Source organism: Filobasidium floriforme, assembly GCF_021052385.1.
Source record: "Filobasidium floriforme strain CBS 6241 chromosome Unknown HD553scaffold_1, whole genome shotgun sequence".
NCBI classification, from domain to species: domain Eukaryota; kingdom Fungi; phylum Basidiomycota; class Tremellomycetes; order Filobasidiales; family Filobasidiaceae; genus Filobasidium; species Filobasidium floriforme.
Window position 1 is genome coordinate 489,266 of NW_025763622.1, and position 16,092 is coordinate 505,357.

The 16,092-nt window shown below is 51.8% G+C and overlaps 7 protein-coding genes across 7 annotated transcripts; 4 read left to right on the forward strand and 3 right to left on the reverse strand.

Moving 5' to 3' along the window:
- Nucleotides 1-135: 135 nt before the first annotated feature.
- On the forward strand, nucleotides 136-1,227 carry HD553DRAFT_302318 (uncharacterized protein). Its single transcript, XM_046178730.1, has 4 exons — nucleotides 136-617; nucleotides 691-824; nucleotides 895-965; nucleotides 1,036-1,227. Exons 1-4 carry the CDS (start codon nucleotides 237-239, stop codon nucleotides 1,149-1,151), a joined length of 702 nt encoding a protein of 233 aa, XP_046040032.1. The 5' UTR covers nucleotides 136-236; the 3' UTR covers nucleotides 1,152-1,227.
- On the reverse strand, nucleotides 1,228-3,548 carry HD553DRAFT_302320 (putative cytochrome-b5 reductase). Its single transcript, XM_046178731.1, has 12 exons — nucleotides 3,420-3,548; nucleotides 3,204-3,332; nucleotides 3,060-3,120; nucleotides 2,961-2,992; nucleotides 2,847-2,886; nucleotides 2,471-2,771; nucleotides 2,210-2,396; nucleotides 2,008-2,131; nucleotides 1,824-1,931; nucleotides 1,658-1,753; nucleotides 1,494-1,587; nucleotides 1,228-1,426 (listed from the first exon to the last, which is right to left on the reverse strand). Exons 2-12 carry the CDS (start codon nucleotides 3,246-3,248, stop codon nucleotides 1,315-1,317), a joined length of 1,200 nt encoding a protein of 399 aa, XP_046040033.1. The 5' UTR covers nucleotides 3,249-3,332; nucleotides 3,420-3,548; the 3' UTR covers nucleotides 1,228-1,314.
- On the reverse strand, nucleotides 3,542-7,477 carry HD553DRAFT_302323 (uncharacterized protein). Its single transcript, XM_046178732.1, has 17 exons — nucleotides 7,155-7,477; nucleotides 6,973-7,089; nucleotides 6,861-6,906; nucleotides 6,766-6,800; nucleotides 6,668-6,694; nucleotides 6,267-6,609; nucleotides 6,148-6,199; nucleotides 5,996-6,085; nucleotides 5,853-5,928; nucleotides 5,725-5,792; nucleotides 5,511-5,661; nucleotides 5,228-5,444; nucleotides 5,071-5,171; nucleotides 4,863-4,999; nucleotides 4,597-4,804; nucleotides 4,314-4,535; nucleotides 3,542-4,239 (listed from the first exon to the last, which is right to left on the reverse strand). Exons 1-17 carry the CDS (start codon nucleotides 7,365-7,367, stop codon nucleotides 3,811-3,813), a joined length of 2,532 nt encoding a protein of 843 aa, XP_046040034.1. The 5' UTR covers nucleotides 7,368-7,477; the 3' UTR covers nucleotides 3,542-3,810.
- Nucleotides 7,478-7,652: 175 nt separating this feature from the next.
- Nucleotides 7,653-10,486, forward strand: HD553DRAFT_302326 (intracellular protein transport-related protein). Its single transcript, XM_046178733.1, has 13 exons — nucleotides 7,653-7,897; nucleotides 7,964-7,993; nucleotides 8,073-8,107; nucleotides 8,179-8,310; nucleotides 8,379-8,509; nucleotides 8,596-8,687; nucleotides 8,763-8,895; nucleotides 8,978-9,086; nucleotides 9,158-9,292; nucleotides 9,355-9,588; nucleotides 9,657-9,769; nucleotides 9,852-9,973; nucleotides 10,044-10,486. The coding sequence occupies exons 1-13, from the start codon at nucleotides 7,889-7,891 to the stop codon at nucleotides 10,047-10,049; spliced, it is 1,281 nt and encodes a 426-aa protein (XP_046040035.1). The 5' UTR covers nucleotides 7,653-7,888; the 3' UTR covers nucleotides 10,050-10,486.
- A 162-nt stretch (nucleotides 10,487-10,648) lies between these two features.
- Nucleotides 10,649-11,784, forward strand: HD553DRAFT_4243 (uncharacterized protein). The gene is made up of 4 exons (XM_046184218.1): nucleotides 10,649-10,998; nucleotides 11,057-11,278; nucleotides 11,344-11,487; nucleotides 11,544-11,784. The coding sequence occupies exons 1-4, from the start codon at nucleotides 10,711-10,713 to the stop codon at nucleotides 11,697-11,699; spliced, it is 810 nt and encodes a 269-aa protein (XP_046040036.1). The 5' UTR covers nucleotides 10,649-10,710; the 3' UTR covers nucleotides 11,700-11,784.
- A 29-nt stretch (nucleotides 11,785-11,813) lies between these two features.
- HD553DRAFT_302331 (uncharacterized protein) lies at nucleotides 11,814-12,727 on the reverse strand. Its single transcript, XM_046178734.1, has 3 exons — nucleotides 12,392-12,727; nucleotides 12,263-12,318; nucleotides 11,814-12,192 (listed from the first exon to the last, which is right to left on the reverse strand). The coding sequence occupies exons 1-3, from the start codon at nucleotides 12,645-12,647 to the stop codon at nucleotides 11,857-11,859; spliced, it is 648 nt and encodes a 215-aa protein (XP_046040037.1). The 5' UTR covers nucleotides 12,648-12,727; the 3' UTR covers nucleotides 11,814-11,856.
- A 209-nt stretch (nucleotides 12,728-12,936) lies between these two features.
- HD553DRAFT_332953 (Arp2/3 complex, 34 kd subunit p34-Arc-domain-containing protein) lies at nucleotides 12,937-14,698 on the forward strand. Its single transcript, XM_046182084.1, has 8 exons — nucleotides 12,937-13,018; nucleotides 13,096-13,142; nucleotides 13,210-13,457; nucleotides 13,527-13,816; nucleotides 13,889-14,036; nucleotides 14,109-14,214; nucleotides 14,284-14,382; nucleotides 14,453-14,698. Exons 1-8 carry the CDS (start codon nucleotides 13,004-13,006, stop codon nucleotides 14,475-14,477), a joined length of 978 nt encoding a protein of 325 aa, XP_046040038.1. The 5' UTR covers nucleotides 12,937-13,003; the 3' UTR covers nucleotides 14,478-14,698.
- The last annotated feature ends 1,394 nt before the right edge of the window (nucleotides 14,699-16,092 follow it).

The window sequence follows — 16,092 nt, forward strand, 5'->3', positions numbered from 1 at the left end:
ACTACCATCACGTGAAAGGTAAGCGATGCGATCGGTCATCCTCTCAGCGGAGAATCCCGGGAATCGACCATCCATGACGTCCAGAACCTTGCTAATCGCTCATGATACTCGTTCATATGGTGCAACATCTCGCACAGGACATCACATAGACTACGTTCTCTTAAACCGTTATATATCTGGCACAGCTACAACGAGCGGAACCTTCGTCGTTGTTAAGGACCTCATACACCACGAGAATGAACGCCCGGCCTATCATCACGCGAGTATTCGCCTCGGCCTGTCCGACATGTCGCAACTATACTCGAAGAACCGCTACTTCGCGCCGGACGTCATTAGCATCAAAGTACTCGACGTCGTCAGCTTCGCCATCAGCAGCGGGTCTCGGATTCCGGGTAGCGAATCTGCCAAACCAGAACCGAACAAGCAGAAGCTTGCGACCGATTCTTAGTCATCTCGGCAGATCCTATGCCACCGCTTCAAAAGGCCCGGGCTCGTCGACCTCGATCAAAGTGATACCGCCTACAGCAGAATCTTTGAAGACTAGTGAGGAGTTTGAGGATGCCGAGTTGGTGCCAGAGGATCAAGCCAATATAACCGTGACGGACGATGCTGTCAAGGTGAGTCTGGTTTGAATAATGACTCTCTTAGTACCTGGCACTGATCGTACTCGTTGTGTCGATATTGACACAGCAACTGGCGAAGATAGCATCGAGAGAACCCGACAACACAAAGCTCGCTCTCCGGCTGGTAGTGGAAAGTGGGGGCTGTCACGGGTATCAGTACAAAATGGACTTGGACGATGACGGCGCTGTCGTAGGCGATTAGTGAGTCATCTCCATGACGGGCAATGTGGTCATGGAGTCGCACTAATACCGACTCCATCGTTTTTAACAGCATCTTCAAGCCTGATGTACAGCCATGTGTACCGATCGTCGTGGATATCATCTCTCTGGACCTTCTGAAAGGTAAGCAGAGCTGGTATTGTCGGCCATGCGAGAAATCAGCTGAACGCTTTGTGGTCTTTTTCATCAACAGGTTCGACACTGCATTTCGCAACAGAGCTCATCGGAAGTTCTTTCCGGCTACAGGATAACCCCCAAGCCAAGGAGGGCGGAAACTGCGGTTGTGGAGTTAGTTGGGAGCCCAAGTGATCAAAAGGGCAAGCCCTTGTATCGAGTTGTATAGATTGAACAGGACGACCTTGAGGTCAATTGTTATAGATGGATTATCATCGCATGCTCCTGATTTCGACAAGTCGTGTGTTGCGTTCATTCTCTCATTCATACCCCGCACGGTTCAAAGACGCTCTATAGTCTAGAATTTGAAAACGTTGTCGTTGGTGTATCCCAACTCGCCGAGAGCTCCCTTGATCTCTCCCTGCTTCATACCGTCCTTGGGTCCACAGACGGCAGCGTATTGACCGGGACTGAAGAACGGGACAATCAGCAAAGTCAACGGAGGAAATAGCGATCCAGTGGCTTTATCAAACTTACGGTCCGCAGACGAAGAACTTGGTGTTAGCCTTTTCGTTGTGGTCACTGGGCAGGTATTTTGAGATCATCTCCTTGGTCACGAAACCCTTCTCGCCTGCAAGAGTCGAACGAAATTTCATGTTAGTGGGCTAGCAAGCTCGAGGCGATTCCCTTTACCGACTTACCCTTCCAGAGCATGAACGGAGGGTTGTCGAGGGTGTACACAGCCTTGAACCTGTCGGGGTGCTGCTTGGCGAGTCGGTCCCACTCTTCTCGCAGAACTGAAGAAAGGCACAGTAGGTTTGGACAGTCAGATACGAGTGTCATCAAGCGAAGGGCGCCGGAACGTACGGATATCCTTCTCGGTCACGTTGGCGAAGATCAAGGTCCACTTGGTCTTGTCCTCAGGCAAGCTCAAACTGTGGGAGATCATCTGGTACATGGGGGTGATACCGCTTCCTAAGAGAGCCGAGAACAAAGCAGGGTCAGTCTTTATCGGTACACCCTGTCACATCCCGCCACGACTGCGGCTGACCTCCTCCGATGGTGACACCGTGGGCAAACTCGTTGGGCTTGTACTCGTACTTCTGGATAGGTCCCTTGAAGGCCAAGGTCTCGCCGGGTTTGAGGTTAGCAATGTGCTTGGACATCTTTCCGGTCTGCAAACAGCGACAAGGTATCGTGTAAGCGCCAAATCGCGACTAGCTGTTGACCTTGACTTGACACGATCGACTCACGGGGTACTCCTTGACCAACAATCGCAAGTTGCCCTTCTCATCGGAATGCGAGATGGGGGTGTACGGCCTGATGACAGGCTTGCCCTTGTCGTCGAGCAAAGCCTGGGGGTCCGAAGCCTTGGTCAGGAGAGCCGAGGCAGCCTTTCCTCCGGCGATAGACTCGGAGTCGGGGAAAGAGAAGGTGTAGCTGTGACACAAGCATGCGACGTGTTCAGGCCGATGCACAGACGTCATAACGGCGGGCTTCAGGCTCCGACTTACATTTTAGTGTTGTGGTTGTAAGGCTCAACCTTCTCGAGCTTAAAGTCGACCCAGCTGTTCTTGATCAGAGCCTCCACGGGAGCGGCTCCAGGGTTACCCATAGCTTTCCTCTCCTCGTCGAAAGGTCCCTTGACGTCGTCCTTGACCTCCTGAGCCTTGTCCTTGGAACGGCCGATGGCCTCGTTGGCATTGGCGGAGAGGGCGGCAGCACCGGCTTGGGCCTTGCCCTTCAGCGAGTCGGCGGCGTCTTCAGCTCGTCCGAGAGCCTCATTCTTGTTGGCAGAGATAGCGGCCTGGGTTGCTAGGTAGGCGAGAAATGTGGGTTGCGTCAGCGACATTGCGGTAGGCTCTTGATCGAGAGAGAAGATCGGCTCACAAGGGTTCCTCTGCAGGTATACGTAACCTCCGAGACCGGCCTGAGACAAACAGTAACAAGCGAATGTGAGCTCGTTCGGAGCGATAGGTGATCGAATTGGGCGCCACCACTCACGAGACCAGCCAAACCGAGGACAAGAGGCATGTCTGCGAGCAAGTGAAGATTTCGTCAGCGATGCGAGCATAACATCACGGAGAACGCAACGAGGCTTACTACCACCGCCGCCGGCAGCGGGAGAGGCATATCCTCGCTTCGAAAGCACCTGACGCTGAGCCTGATGTCCACCGATCCGAAAGGTAAGAGTTTGGTATGAGCAGAGCTTTCGAGATCGGCCGAGCGGAGAGGTATAGGACTCACGCCGGCAAATTGCTTGGCAAGAGGGGCGGTTCTGGATCGGAACATTTTGTGTGTCTATTTCGTTTCTTGGAAGTAGATGTGGGAAGCCAGCGAGGTCTCGTCGATAAGCCAGAACGATCGAGTACAGTTCTTGACGAAAGTCAGCAGAGGTCAATAATTGCATGCATGCCGCCGCTGGCCGCTGGCCGCTGGCGAATCGTCTACGTCATGGCTCACGCGGGAAGGGAGGAGGGGTCAGACTCGTCGACTTCAAGCCACTACTGGTGAAGCAACTGAACAAGAGAACAGACTAAGAGACAGTAATATCGACAGATCTCGGTATGTCTTGTTGAGATTCGATTGCTTATGCCGAACGAGGCTCACGTCCACCCGACTGGACGTACCCTAGGATCTTTAAAATCAAATTGCCGTCATCTACCAAGCCCTTCCATTGTTAAACGTTATATGCCATTTGCCTCGTACAAAGTCTGTCAGACAGCGAGCACTATGCCCCATCATCTCTGATGTCGCTTTTATTTTACCGCCGTCACAACGGCCTGGAAGTGGCATGTATATAATATTACCGAGCGCTCAACCATTATCGTCATGCCGCCAGCGTTATCTCAAGTCAACCAGCGCTCGAAATCTGAACGCCGACCGCGAGGACGATATCGCGAATCTCTTGTACCGACTCTACTGTCCAAGCGATGTTCGATCCGGATTGCGCGATTTCCGAAGCCATCCCGAGATTGATTGAGGACGGCTGATCGATCCAGTCGAAATGGCTCTCGAGTGTTTCCATGCGTTCGCCTGTGTCGAGATGATCCCAGAGCTCCGCATATCTATCTCTCTGCACATCGTGACCGAAGTCGTCCTCGAACAGCGCCATGACCATCAAAGTGTCTAACACACGACTTCGGGACCGAAGCCGATACGCTGCTCGCAACGCCAACCTGAAATACCGCTCAGAATTCTCGAGTCGACCTTGTTCACGCTCGAAGCGCAGCATGATGTTGCTACTGGTCCATAGCTCCTCGACATCATCAGACACAATGATCTAGGGCAAGCGGTGAGACTCCTTAGTAAACACTTTCGGGAACAACTAACTCAATCCTCCTTCGCCGTATTTACCTCTGGCCATACCGCTTCGAGCTGTCGGACCGCGAATGCTAACAGGCTTTGTACCTTCCCGTCCGCTTCATGAAACGGGTTGGTGTTGCCTTCGAGACGGCTGATTACGTCTGCCAAGCGAACGGTAGCGCTGCGGTACAGGACCCAATGCTTGAGCGAAAGCGACAAGTGACTCGCTTGAAGCAAATGAGGCATTGCGACCAGAGGTGCAGGACCTTGTACCTATGCGGATACAAGTTGTAAGGAAAATCGGCGAGAGGCGAAGACGACAAATCCCACCCACTTCTGCAGCTTCCGCCCTCGCGAGCAGTGCGGTCAGAACGTCAACTCCCCGGCGGGGCGAGTTGAGGTCATCGCGTCCGAAAAAATCGTGGGAAATTCTATGTCCTGGATCATGTGTCATCCTAAGAGGGCCTCCTACTCCGACTTGACGATAGCTGTTCTTGGGCAGACGGCAGGTTTTGACAAAGTCCAATATATCGTCGTCGTGCCTTTGGAGAGCTGATTTTTCAGCTGCCTAATAACGTTTGTACGAATGAACAAACTGACCTCCGAAGTGCGTCCTGCTCAAATACGTCCCAGATGGCCTCAGACCACTTGTGGTAATCGTTCATGCCCATGTCAGCGGTCAGACACGGATCAAGTAACACGGCCAGGGCTTGATGCGAGCGAGATGCCCGTGTGTACTGCTCAAGTATCGTTTGCTGAGATCAGGATCGGAATCGAAGAGGGCGAAGGTTCGGAAACGGTCACTTACCCTTCGAGATCGAGCCATCGATACTGCAAGGTAGACGTCCGTTCGATTTGTGGGAGATCGCAAGGCCAGATCTTCATGCAGTTCGGCTAGCGATGACGACCCTGTTGAAGTACGTGCTCAGAATTCATGGCTTTCAGCGACCAAGTCCATTTCTCACCCATTGTTTCCCATAAGCCGCTTTGTACGACGTGCAGCAAACTATTGTCCATCAAGCTACCTTCTGGGATCTGTCTGTCTTGGATCTCCTGCTCCGATTCAGGCTCCACAAGACCTGAGTTGACGGCTGGCTTGACACCCATTTTCGCCCGGACGATCGCTTGCTGCCTCGCAACCGCACGAAAGGTCCGAGCGTATGCTGAAGGAAGAGCTTCACCCTGACAGCGATGTGATAACACAAAAGCTCAGTCTTCGTGGGTTAGAGCCGCTCAACGAGGACATACAAGATCAAGTCGTTGCTTTACGGCCCACAGCTCATCCAGCGGCGTTTCGTCCCGGGCGTTTTCCCCCACGTCCGAGGTATGCGCAGGTTGTCCAGGCGCCATGACCGTGGTCATTGCCGGTTCTGATTCGGCCCTCAATCGTTTGGCGAGACTGTTGATGCAGACCGATCGGTCAATATAAGCGTTCGGGGCGTGGGGCGCATCAGTAGCTCACCTAAGACAGTGTTTAAGGCACTGAGCATCTCCTGCGGTTCGTGCGCCTCTTGTAGCTTCATCTATCGTCTGTGGACGAGGACCGATCAGCCTCACGAACCGGTATGGTGTGTCAGACCCAAGTCTCACATCCTTGGCTAGTTCCAGGCCTCCGGTCGCGTAATGGAACGAGGCAAGCTGCAGTAAGGCATGATGATGTCTCATTCTGTCACGCAAGGCGAGGCCGTTCAGGATTGACGACGCTGCTCGAAACGAAATCAAAGGCCACCCACTTGTCATTTGGAGGAAATCGGTGGCTGTAAAATTTCTCCAATGACGACAACGCCAACGAATAGTTCCCTCTCTTGCAAGCGTTTTGATACCTATATTGAGGATGACCGTTGGTTAAATCGGTATCTCGATATGCGTCTCCTTTTTTACTCACTCCTGTAACACACTCAACCTAGCGTCTAATAGATCATCCATCTCCGTCACCTCTGTCAACAAACACATTAGTTAGTCGGTATACGTTCCGCGGTCAAGCCCGACCGACCTCTGACTCACTGTTCGCTACGACGCGTCGTTTGCCTTTCTTCATGCTATAGCCGAATCCTATTCCGCCATGTCCATCCCAGCGTTTCTCATCCTCCAGATCTTCATAAATGTCTTCCGGATGGTCATGTGTATGGGACGCCAGATCCCGAGTGCCGTCCGTCGAACGCGGTTCGCTTGACTCGTCGGCCTTCTCGGCTGGCTTCTTGGCCGAGACACGTCCAGAGCTGGGTTCTGGATCGCCTGCACACCAACTCAGAACATCTTGTCGAACGATGAGGGATTGCGGGAAGTTGAGGACCCTGTAGGCCAGATGCACTTTGCGGAGGAAAACACCTAGAGGAGAATGGTAGGTCTGCGAAATGGGCAACAATGAACATTTGGTGCAGACCGACTTTTGATGCTGTACTCACGATCCTAGTTTCGCCAGTTCCAGGGCCCTGCATTATGAACATTGACTTGGCTATCAGCTGAACTTCCGCAACGGATATCTATGTCTGCGCCCACGTACATCTTCAAGCGTTTCATAGCAAGTGACAAGAATCTCTGTGAAAAGCCACGAGCAGTGAGCTGCCTGTCGAAGTCGAGCCTCCCAGTCATACACACTATCTATGACCTCGAAGCTGTTCTGGATATTGTCAAATATTTCCGGCTGATGCACAACGGCGGATTAGCGATCGCGGAGGAGACGGATTGGACACGGAGCAGCACAGCTCACCATACGATCGAGTTCCTGGGCCGGCTTCTGCACATGTTCGTCCTCCTTGTTGGGAGCCCAGTTGGCCAGCTCCAGGACCTGCTCTTGGAGTTCAAGATATGTCGAAGGTTCTGACAGCTGCACAAGGAACGCCATCAGACAATCACAGTCCCTTGTCAAGTGATGCGTTCTACTGGACTCACATGAAAGATCTCCCTGGCCAACATTTCCAACGCCCGCTGTATATATTCACTGTGCTTTCCAACCCATCTATCGCAATCATCTTGAGATAGTCTCCGCTTCTCGCATGGAGTCGGATACAGGTTGAGGACGATGATCGACAAAGCCAGTGCATGGGGTGTCGGCGGTGGAGTCGAGATATGGGCAATGGTAGAATCTTCCGCCCGTATAGGCATCGTGGGGGGCGCCGGCAACGTTCTCAGCGACTATTTTCTTATCAGTAGTACCTTGGATTCGTGATTGTATGATAACAACCTATGCCATACATGATATGCTTGAAAGGAAGATGATGGATCGGACAGGCTGCAGGGTGCTTGTTGCTGTTGACTTTATGGCTCGGGCATCTTTGCGAACGTAATCATTTCAAAAAACGCATAAACTCGAATCGGTTTATGCAAAAGAAACACCGGAGACTGTCTGAGATGGTTCCGGTCCCCGGAAGCTCGACGTCACGCACAGAGTATACCGTACCTATGGGCCATGGGCCATGGGCTACAAAGCTACAATCTACACCGTACACCGTCTATCCGCCTACAAGCACATACCAATCACCCAGCAGTCCCAGGTGCAACGCAACGTCAGCGGTTCCGAAACAGTCGTCTGACCGCGCAAAGGAAAGGCATCAACGAAACACCAGTGCCACACATCGAAAGGCATAGATACTCATCAAGCAAGCGAACGGCGAACGTCCAGCAGAATGATATCCGTGAGCAGCCTCTGCTCGTTTTGGCTTGTATGGGGGCACTCACCGGGAGATCTGTGACAATTTAAGGCGTTCTTCATCTTTAATCAGAAGGGAGAGGTCAGTGAAAATTCATCCTGAAACGAACCGGTTGTCTTGGCTTATATCATCATTGCCTTGTCTTGCCTGTCTCTGCTAGGTCTTGATCTCTCGGCTGTTCCGAACCGATTTAAAGTGACTATTCCATATGAATGAGCCTCTCATAAAACGAAGTCACGCTTATCTCTGATACCGCCCTATCGCAGACGTTCAATCGCGGACGTCTTCCGAATACAGGTCATCTCGAACGCGGATGTACGTTCACCCATCATCACTCTCGGATCTACCTCTTTCTTCCACGTCAGGGTCAACAATGTTTTCGTACTGGCAGTCACCAAGTCAGTATCCCCAAACGAAAGAGATCCTGACAGCGCTGATTGTCCGAATGTCAACAATATCTCGTTAGATGCAATGCAAACGCCGCTCTCGTCTTCGAGCTCCTGTATAGATTCTTGAGCATCTCCAAGTCGTACTTCAATAAGCTGGATGAGGAGGCTGTCAAGAACAACTTTGTGCTCATCTACGAACTCCTCGATGGTGAGCTGTGCATGAGTTTTTCCCCAATCGTCTCCTTGCATCATGCTGACTTCATTTGCCGTTTCGAACGATATATCCCGTTTCAGAGATCTTGGACTTTGGCTACCCTCAGAACTCAGAGATCGACGCATTGAAGATGCACATCACGACTGAAGGTATCCGATCAGAGATGGCCGTCGTAAGTTCACACATCTAAGATCATCGAGTTTTGCTCTTTTGTTCGAGCTGACTACAAGCCATTTGATCGATGTAGCGGGAGGATTCTTCCAAGATCACGATTCAAGCTACGGGCGCAACGTCATGGAGAAGAAACGACGTCAAGTACAGGAAGAACGAGGCTTTCGTCGACGTCATCGAGTCCGTCAACCTCTTGATGAGCAAGGAAGGCGAGTCTGTTATTCTGCTTCTTGGAATCCGCTCACATCATGATGCTGACGGATACAATCTGGTTTTTCGGTACTGAGACAGGTGCTATCCTTCGGGCGGATGTGGATGGCCAGATCATGATGAGGGCGTATCTAAGCGGAACACCGGAATGCAAGTTTGGGCTGAATGACAAGCTCGTCCTCGAGAAGAAGTAAGTAGGCTGGCATAAATTAGCGCTGTCGATCAGTACAGGTTGCTGAGATTCGATCTGTTTGTGAACAGACCCGACCGAGCACGGTCCGACAACGCCGTCGAGTTAGACGATTGCCAATTCCATCAATGTGTGCGGCTGGGCAAATTCGACAGCGATCGGTCGATCAGCTTCATCCCGCCTGATGGCGAGTTCGAGTTGATGAAGTGAGCCTAGTCAAGCTTCTTGCCGATCTCAGGCCTTACTGACGTTCGGATTCCATGTGTAGGTACCGATCCACCACCAACATCAACCTGCCCTTCAAGCTGCAATCTCATGTCGTTGAACCCACCAAATCTCGAGTCGAATACACCATTCAGCTTCGGGCAACATTTGACCCTAAGCTAAATGCCAACGGAGTCATTCTCCAGATACCCACACCCCTAAATACAAGCGGCGTCAACTGCAAAGTCAGCATGGGCAAGGCGAAATACGTCCCAGCGGATAACATGATTGTGTGGAAGTGAGTCCGGGTCGATATGCCAGCTGTATAAGTGCGTTCGCTCGGGACTGCTCACATGCCTTGCGTAGAATCCCCCGAATGCAAGGTGCCCAGGAAGCCACTTTCCAAGCCGAGGCCGACTTGGCGACCACCACTGTCAAGCAAGCCTGGTCGAGACCGCCCATCCAATTGGATTTTTCCGGTGAGTCCGTCACCATGCACCGGCAGGGATTTCGACTCCTCTTGTAGTTGACGCACGTGCGTGTTCAAACCCGATCCGATAGTCGTCATGTTCACCGCATCGGGTCTACTTGTACGGTTCCTGAAGGTTTTCGAGAAGAGCAACTACCAGTCCGTGAAATGGGTACGGTACATGACGAAAGCGAACTCGACATATCAGATCCGGGTAAGCCCCACGCAGCGGATCATCTCTTCTTATTCGCGTCCCGATCTTGACCACTATCTGCACACTCCAGTTTTAGCGATCGGAATCGCGGTGCGGGATGGGTCTGTCCTCTCAAATTGTATTCCGATTATGACTATCACGTTGCGACCCTTGTTTTACATGTCGGAAGCAAAGGCGACCGACGATGACGAAACGACAGAGCCGTCGCCTCGTTTCGTCAAACCTTATTTCCGGTGTTGCCATCGAGAATTTTGATGTCGCACAAAGCGATGGAATCCGATATGTCCGGGTCTCCCAAGTTTCTGAGGTTCTGAGGGGTCTGGATTGCGATCGGCGGATCGCAGGGTGCAGATCGGCGGTATTCTGCTTTTGTTTTGATGCGATCAATCTTTTCGCCTTTTGTGATGGCGGGTGGCGATCCGCAACAGGGCGATCAGCTGATGGGGACTTGTCTAGTAAGCTAGTAAAATGAGCAGCGAGAAGCGAAAAAAGATCGAACAAAATAACAACGGGGTTTCTGGCAGGATTACTCGCACTATACATATATATACATATAATTAGCACCGCAAGGGAGGGGTGGCATCATGTCCGTAAGTACCTCTCTGCCTACCGTTCTCGATTGCCCGCCGTTCTCGATTGCGCACCGTTCTCGATTGCCCACCGTTCTCGATTGCCCACCGTTCTCGATTGCCCACCGTTCTCGATTGCCCACCGTTGCCAATTAGACTGTCGATCTGATGGAGATCGATTCTCCAACTATGCAACAAGAAGCACCTCCCGCCCCTACTGCACCCGTTCGACAAGCTATTACTCAAGTCCCTGGTCAACAAGCCCCTCCGGCCGGCCCCGCGCCCGTTCATCAGCCAGCAGCTCGTCAGCCAGCAGCTCATCAGCCAGCAGCTCATCAGCCAGCAGCTCATCAGCCAGCAGCTCATCAGCCAGCAGCTCGTCAGCCAGCAGCTCATCAGCCAGCAGCTCGTCAGCCAGCAGCCAAACGTCTGAACGCGCATGACTTGAAGTCGAAGGTGTGTCAGAATGAAGATCGCGAAGTGGCAGTCGTGCTTACGAGACACTCTGTAACAGGTAGCCGGGGACCTGGCTTGTCCAAGGAAGGTCTTCAGGGCCTTGCCAGAAGTCTTTTGGCACATTGGAATGGACTCGCTCGTCGCCCTTGCCCCGGAGGATCTCATCAAGGTCAAGGGGGTCAAGAACTGGTTGGGCGACACCCCTCGAAGGGTGACAGTGGGGATGGCAGATGGCTGGCGTTTCTCGTCGATTTGGGACATGCGTTCTCTCCTGGAGAAGGTAGGAATCGGACGCAGAGCTTAGGAGATCATATCTGATTTGTTTATGCCTACTTTCCCCGCCAGGTTCCCTACTCCCTCGTCTTGATCAGCGTGATCGTTCATAGGCTTCCCGAGTCCGGTTGGCCGAGGGGAGCCTCAGCCAATCGGGATACAATCGAGCTCCCTCCCGATCTGACGTCGATCCATGCTGCTGTGTGCGCTGAACTGGTGGGTCCCACTATGCTCAAAGCATAATCACTCGTTGTTGATCAGCTACTCTCTAGCACGAATTGGGAGATGTTCCGCAGGACATGCCAGATGACGACCCCCTCAAGGACGCACCTTTCCTTGCCCCCAGTAGTTGTCATGGCGCTCATGGCGCTCTGGTCAGCCAATATGCGTCCGATGCGATCAGGCGATACTGGTCCGAGGACTCGTGATCATTTCGGACACGCCTCCGCCAGGGAGAACAATCGCAAACCATCACCCTTCAAACGCTTTAACGGTCAAGCAGAGAAACACTCAGTCATTCAAGCGGTCAAGCAATCGAGCCATCGAGCAGTCAATTATTGTATAGACAACATGAAACGATTCTAATCATTTCTCGGGAGCCTTCTCCGCAACCTTCTGGACCTGGTCACTCCACCGGCTGACGAGACCCATCGCCCTAGCACGTCTGACCATCTTTCCGACCCGCCTCTGATTCTTCCAAGTGAGTCCCGTCTCTGCTCGCGATTTGATCTTGCCCATTTGCGTCAGGTAGCTCCCGACGAGGTCGGCGTTGATAGCTTCGTTGACCGGATTGACGGAGAGGATGTGGAACGGATCAGATTGGCGAGATTTGGGAGCGGAAGGTCCAAGATAGGCGGGTCTAGGAGGTCTAGGAGGAGTGCGGAAAAGAGAGTCGGAAACGAGTCGGGTCGGGCTGTAAGTCTGCAGCGAGAGCGACGACGGGATCAGCGAGCGAGCGAGCGATAACGAGGCTAAAACGTTTGTCTCTGACCTGATTCGTAGAGAATGGCCGGTACTCGGCTTGTCGAACCACGTTGCCATACAAAGCTATACGACAGGCACCGATCGAGAGAATCAGCACAACAGGAAGCAGACGTCTCGTCACCGATCCTCAGCTCACCTCCAGATCCCGCGTTGTTCGAAGCAGACTTGGCCTGCGACTCCTCCGATTTCCTCAACGACTCCAACAGGATCTCACCAAGTTTCTCTCCAGCACTCAGTCCACCGGCCGAACCAGAAGTAGCGGACGATGAAGCGGTGGGTGCAGAGTTGAGGTCCGGTGCCGATCGAAAGGCGGTTTGATGCAGGGCACGGATCGCGACGATGCGAGCGGTCCGGAAGGTGCTGATTGCGGAATTCAGCGTTGACAAAGACATTCTATGGACCTCTATCTTGCAGCTGGAGATTGCGGTTCGTTATCATTGTGATTTAGCAAGTTCTTTCAAGGTAATAATCGTCGAAATGGTAGTGGTCGGAACTAACTCCGGAACCAACTAAATTGCACAGGCAATTTAGTTGGGATGATTTTTAGACTCGTCGCGTCTCGAGATTCCTTTTTCTTTTGACACGTCATCGACTCGTCTTTCATTGATAATCTCGGGGCTTATGACGAGGCACACGCATGGTCGACGTCACATCGAGCTCGACTTCGAGAGCGATCGTTCACAGCCTTAGCATCTTGAGAAGGTGCAGAGATTCAACCCGGCTTACGCAGTCTCGACGAACGTTCAGTATGATCCTGCTAGAGGTGAGTAGAGATGCATCGCGGTCAGATCGAGCAAGTTCTGGGAGTTTGACGCGTGACTTCTTGAACTATGCAAACAGAGTCACAACACCATCATCAAGAACGTCTTGACAGAACGTTTCGTCAAGTGAGCTTGCGACCAGTGTGGCTACTGAGTGACTAGGTCGCTTATCCTGTCAAACTGCTCCTCGTAGGCCTTCAAAGATCGACGTCCAGTTCGTCGACTATGACAATGTCAGATTCCACCTGTCCACCCCAACCAGCAAGACGGTTCTCGTCCTGTCGATGGGAATCCACTGCTGGTCCGACCTGAAGAAGTACGGTGCTCCAGAGATCCTTGAGCGGGAGTTCGGCGAATGGGTATCGAACGACCCGAACCTGAAGGAGCAGGATTACGATGTAACTCTGGTTCTCGACCTGGAAAAGATCCCGGAGGAAGGAGGTGAGCCCGTGTAGCGACTAGTTCGTTGATACTGTCAACTCAGCTGATGTATTGCCATTGTCATGACAGACGACCGCGACGCCCTGATCGACCACTTCTCTATGCTCAAGCCCATCATCCTCTCAGCACCCTTCCATCGAGCCTATAACGAGCACAGCCAGCTCGCTTCGAAGCACAAGTCGACTTTCCAGCCCGGTATGGCTGATCAAGCACCGGAAGAACGTGGAGAATTGATGATCATTCACTATCGAGAGGAGGAGGCGATTTACGTGCAAGCAGCCAATGATAGGGTGACCATCGTCATCTCCACATTGTTTACGGACGAGACGGACAGGGTATTTGGAAAGGTGTTCTTGCAGGTCAGTGCGAGAGGATCAAGTGGATGTTTTCCTCCAGTCACTGATTGCGACCTGTTTGGCGACGGTCTTTAGGAATTCGTGGATGCTCGTCGACGTTCTTCGGCGATCGGCACTGCCCCTCAGGTCATGTACACGACCCGCGATCCTCCCCTCGAGGTTCGAAATGCACCTGGAATCGCCGGAGTAAAGCGGTCAGAGGACGTCGGCTGGATTACTTTTGGTATGTGACGACGCAATCTACGTGCGGCCATATGGCTGATTCCAATTGATTCCAATTTTTCGCTCGTCTCAGTCCTATTCCCTCGGCATTTCGCGACCCCTGAAATTGCTTCTGATACTACGTTCAAGCTCGAGCTTTTCCGGGACTACCTTCATTATCACATTAAAGCTAGCAAGACGTGAGTCTGATCTACCCGAAATCCGTTCGAATGTCGTACTGAATTTAACGCATCATCGTTTCCCCAAAGCTATATGCATTCCCGAATGAGAGCAAGGGTAGCCAGCTTCCAGCAGATCCTCAACAGAGCCAAGCCGGAGGTCATTCAGGATGAAAGGAAGACAGCGACGTGAGTTTTCGCATAACTGGCTTTGACATGACATTTCTGACCGCTAAGTCTACTTTACTATGTGAAATAGTGGTCGTACTTTCCGAAGTCGTTGATTCTGCTAAATCGTGAGGTCCGGAGTTCCGTTTACTATATTCAGTGTTGCAGTATATGATTGTATGACGGTTTTCACGCTTATTGAAAGGCCCATTGATGCTTTCCGTAGCCGTAAAGTTTTGGATATCAGAAATGACTTTTGAGGATGCCGGTGTGGTCAAAAGCAATCCATCACGTTCGATTGATGGTCACAAGCCCGAGTGAAGCGAACTGCATCGGGCGATTGAATCTCTGATTTCAAGCATCCTCTATCCGGGCAATCCCACAGTATCAACATCAGCGGCAGCCATTCAGCTATCGCCATTTTATACCCTTCTCAAAGAACCACTTACAGTAGGAGGTCAAGCGAATCGCGGCGTAGACTTGGTATACGTCAATAACATCACGGACTGCTTTGCATCAAAAGTCCGGGCATGACTTCCTTCATGACTTGCACAGAGTACCTGAAATGGTCATCTTACACACCAGCATATTCATCGTCGATCTCTGCTTTGCTTAGAGGTCAAAAACAGGCAGCTATATCGATGGGAAGAGATGCGTTACCTCTGCAATGTTGCCTATAGATTGTCCCGTTGCCTGCGTTCCCGGCGTTCATCGATCGAGTGACAGCGCGTTGAAGTGAATCGAATCAACTTTGCGCTCATGCTATATTACAGAGCGAACCTACTAGAAACTCCGATATTGCGTCGGTATGACGCTTGTTTGTCCAGCGACGTCATATTTATCGAGAGTGGAACCCGATCGCAGCCCAGCCACTGCGATACAGCAGGAAGACGTTTCGTAAGATCTGCCTCGTCGGGAATGCATAAGCGAATAGGATATTTCCTGAATTCTCCTAGGTCTCCGTTTCAACCCGAAACAAAATCACAGCTTCTGGACTGTGGGGTGGAGGAGATCTGATCTGAGTTGATCAGTCTGGAAAAGACAAGATAGTCTGACAAACTCTCTAACATAATCCGAAAACAACGGCCTAGACGCTGAAATGTGAATGATCACTGCCAACAAACCAAGCGCAAGCGCACCATGAATAATATCTCAAGCTCGTTTCAAACACCATGGCATGAAAACTGCTACGAGGCTTGGGCGATCGATGAAGCCAGTCATGACAGAATAGCAGCTATGTTCCGAGATCACAAGCGTTGTTATAGACCCCAAGTCGGGAGATCAGACTCAGCCTCAGAGTGTCGTTCAAGTTCCCGCAGATAGCGGCTTGGAGCAAGGGGGTTGTTGCGGCTCAATCCTTTACGGTGTGTTGCGGTCTCCAAACTATATGAAGCACTTGGATGGTCTCCCTGTTCAACAATACCAAACGGCTAGTGTCATAACAGCAACGTCCCAACGTGATATCAAACAGTAGTGGAAAGATGAGATCGCATTGACCGAAGAGAATAGCTCGGGCAGTGATTCGGAGGTTCCTCTGACATTCTCGGTGAGCGCGATGGATTGTATGGTCATCGATAAGAACCGAACTGACAGATCAACGTAAGCCATAGATCAAGCTTGTAAGGTGTATCGCCTATATAAAAGCGTTACGCGGGTAGCAAATACCGCTCGTGCCGCTAGCCTATTCACACAGATACTCCTTAACAAGAGATTCACATTCTGTGAGGCGTC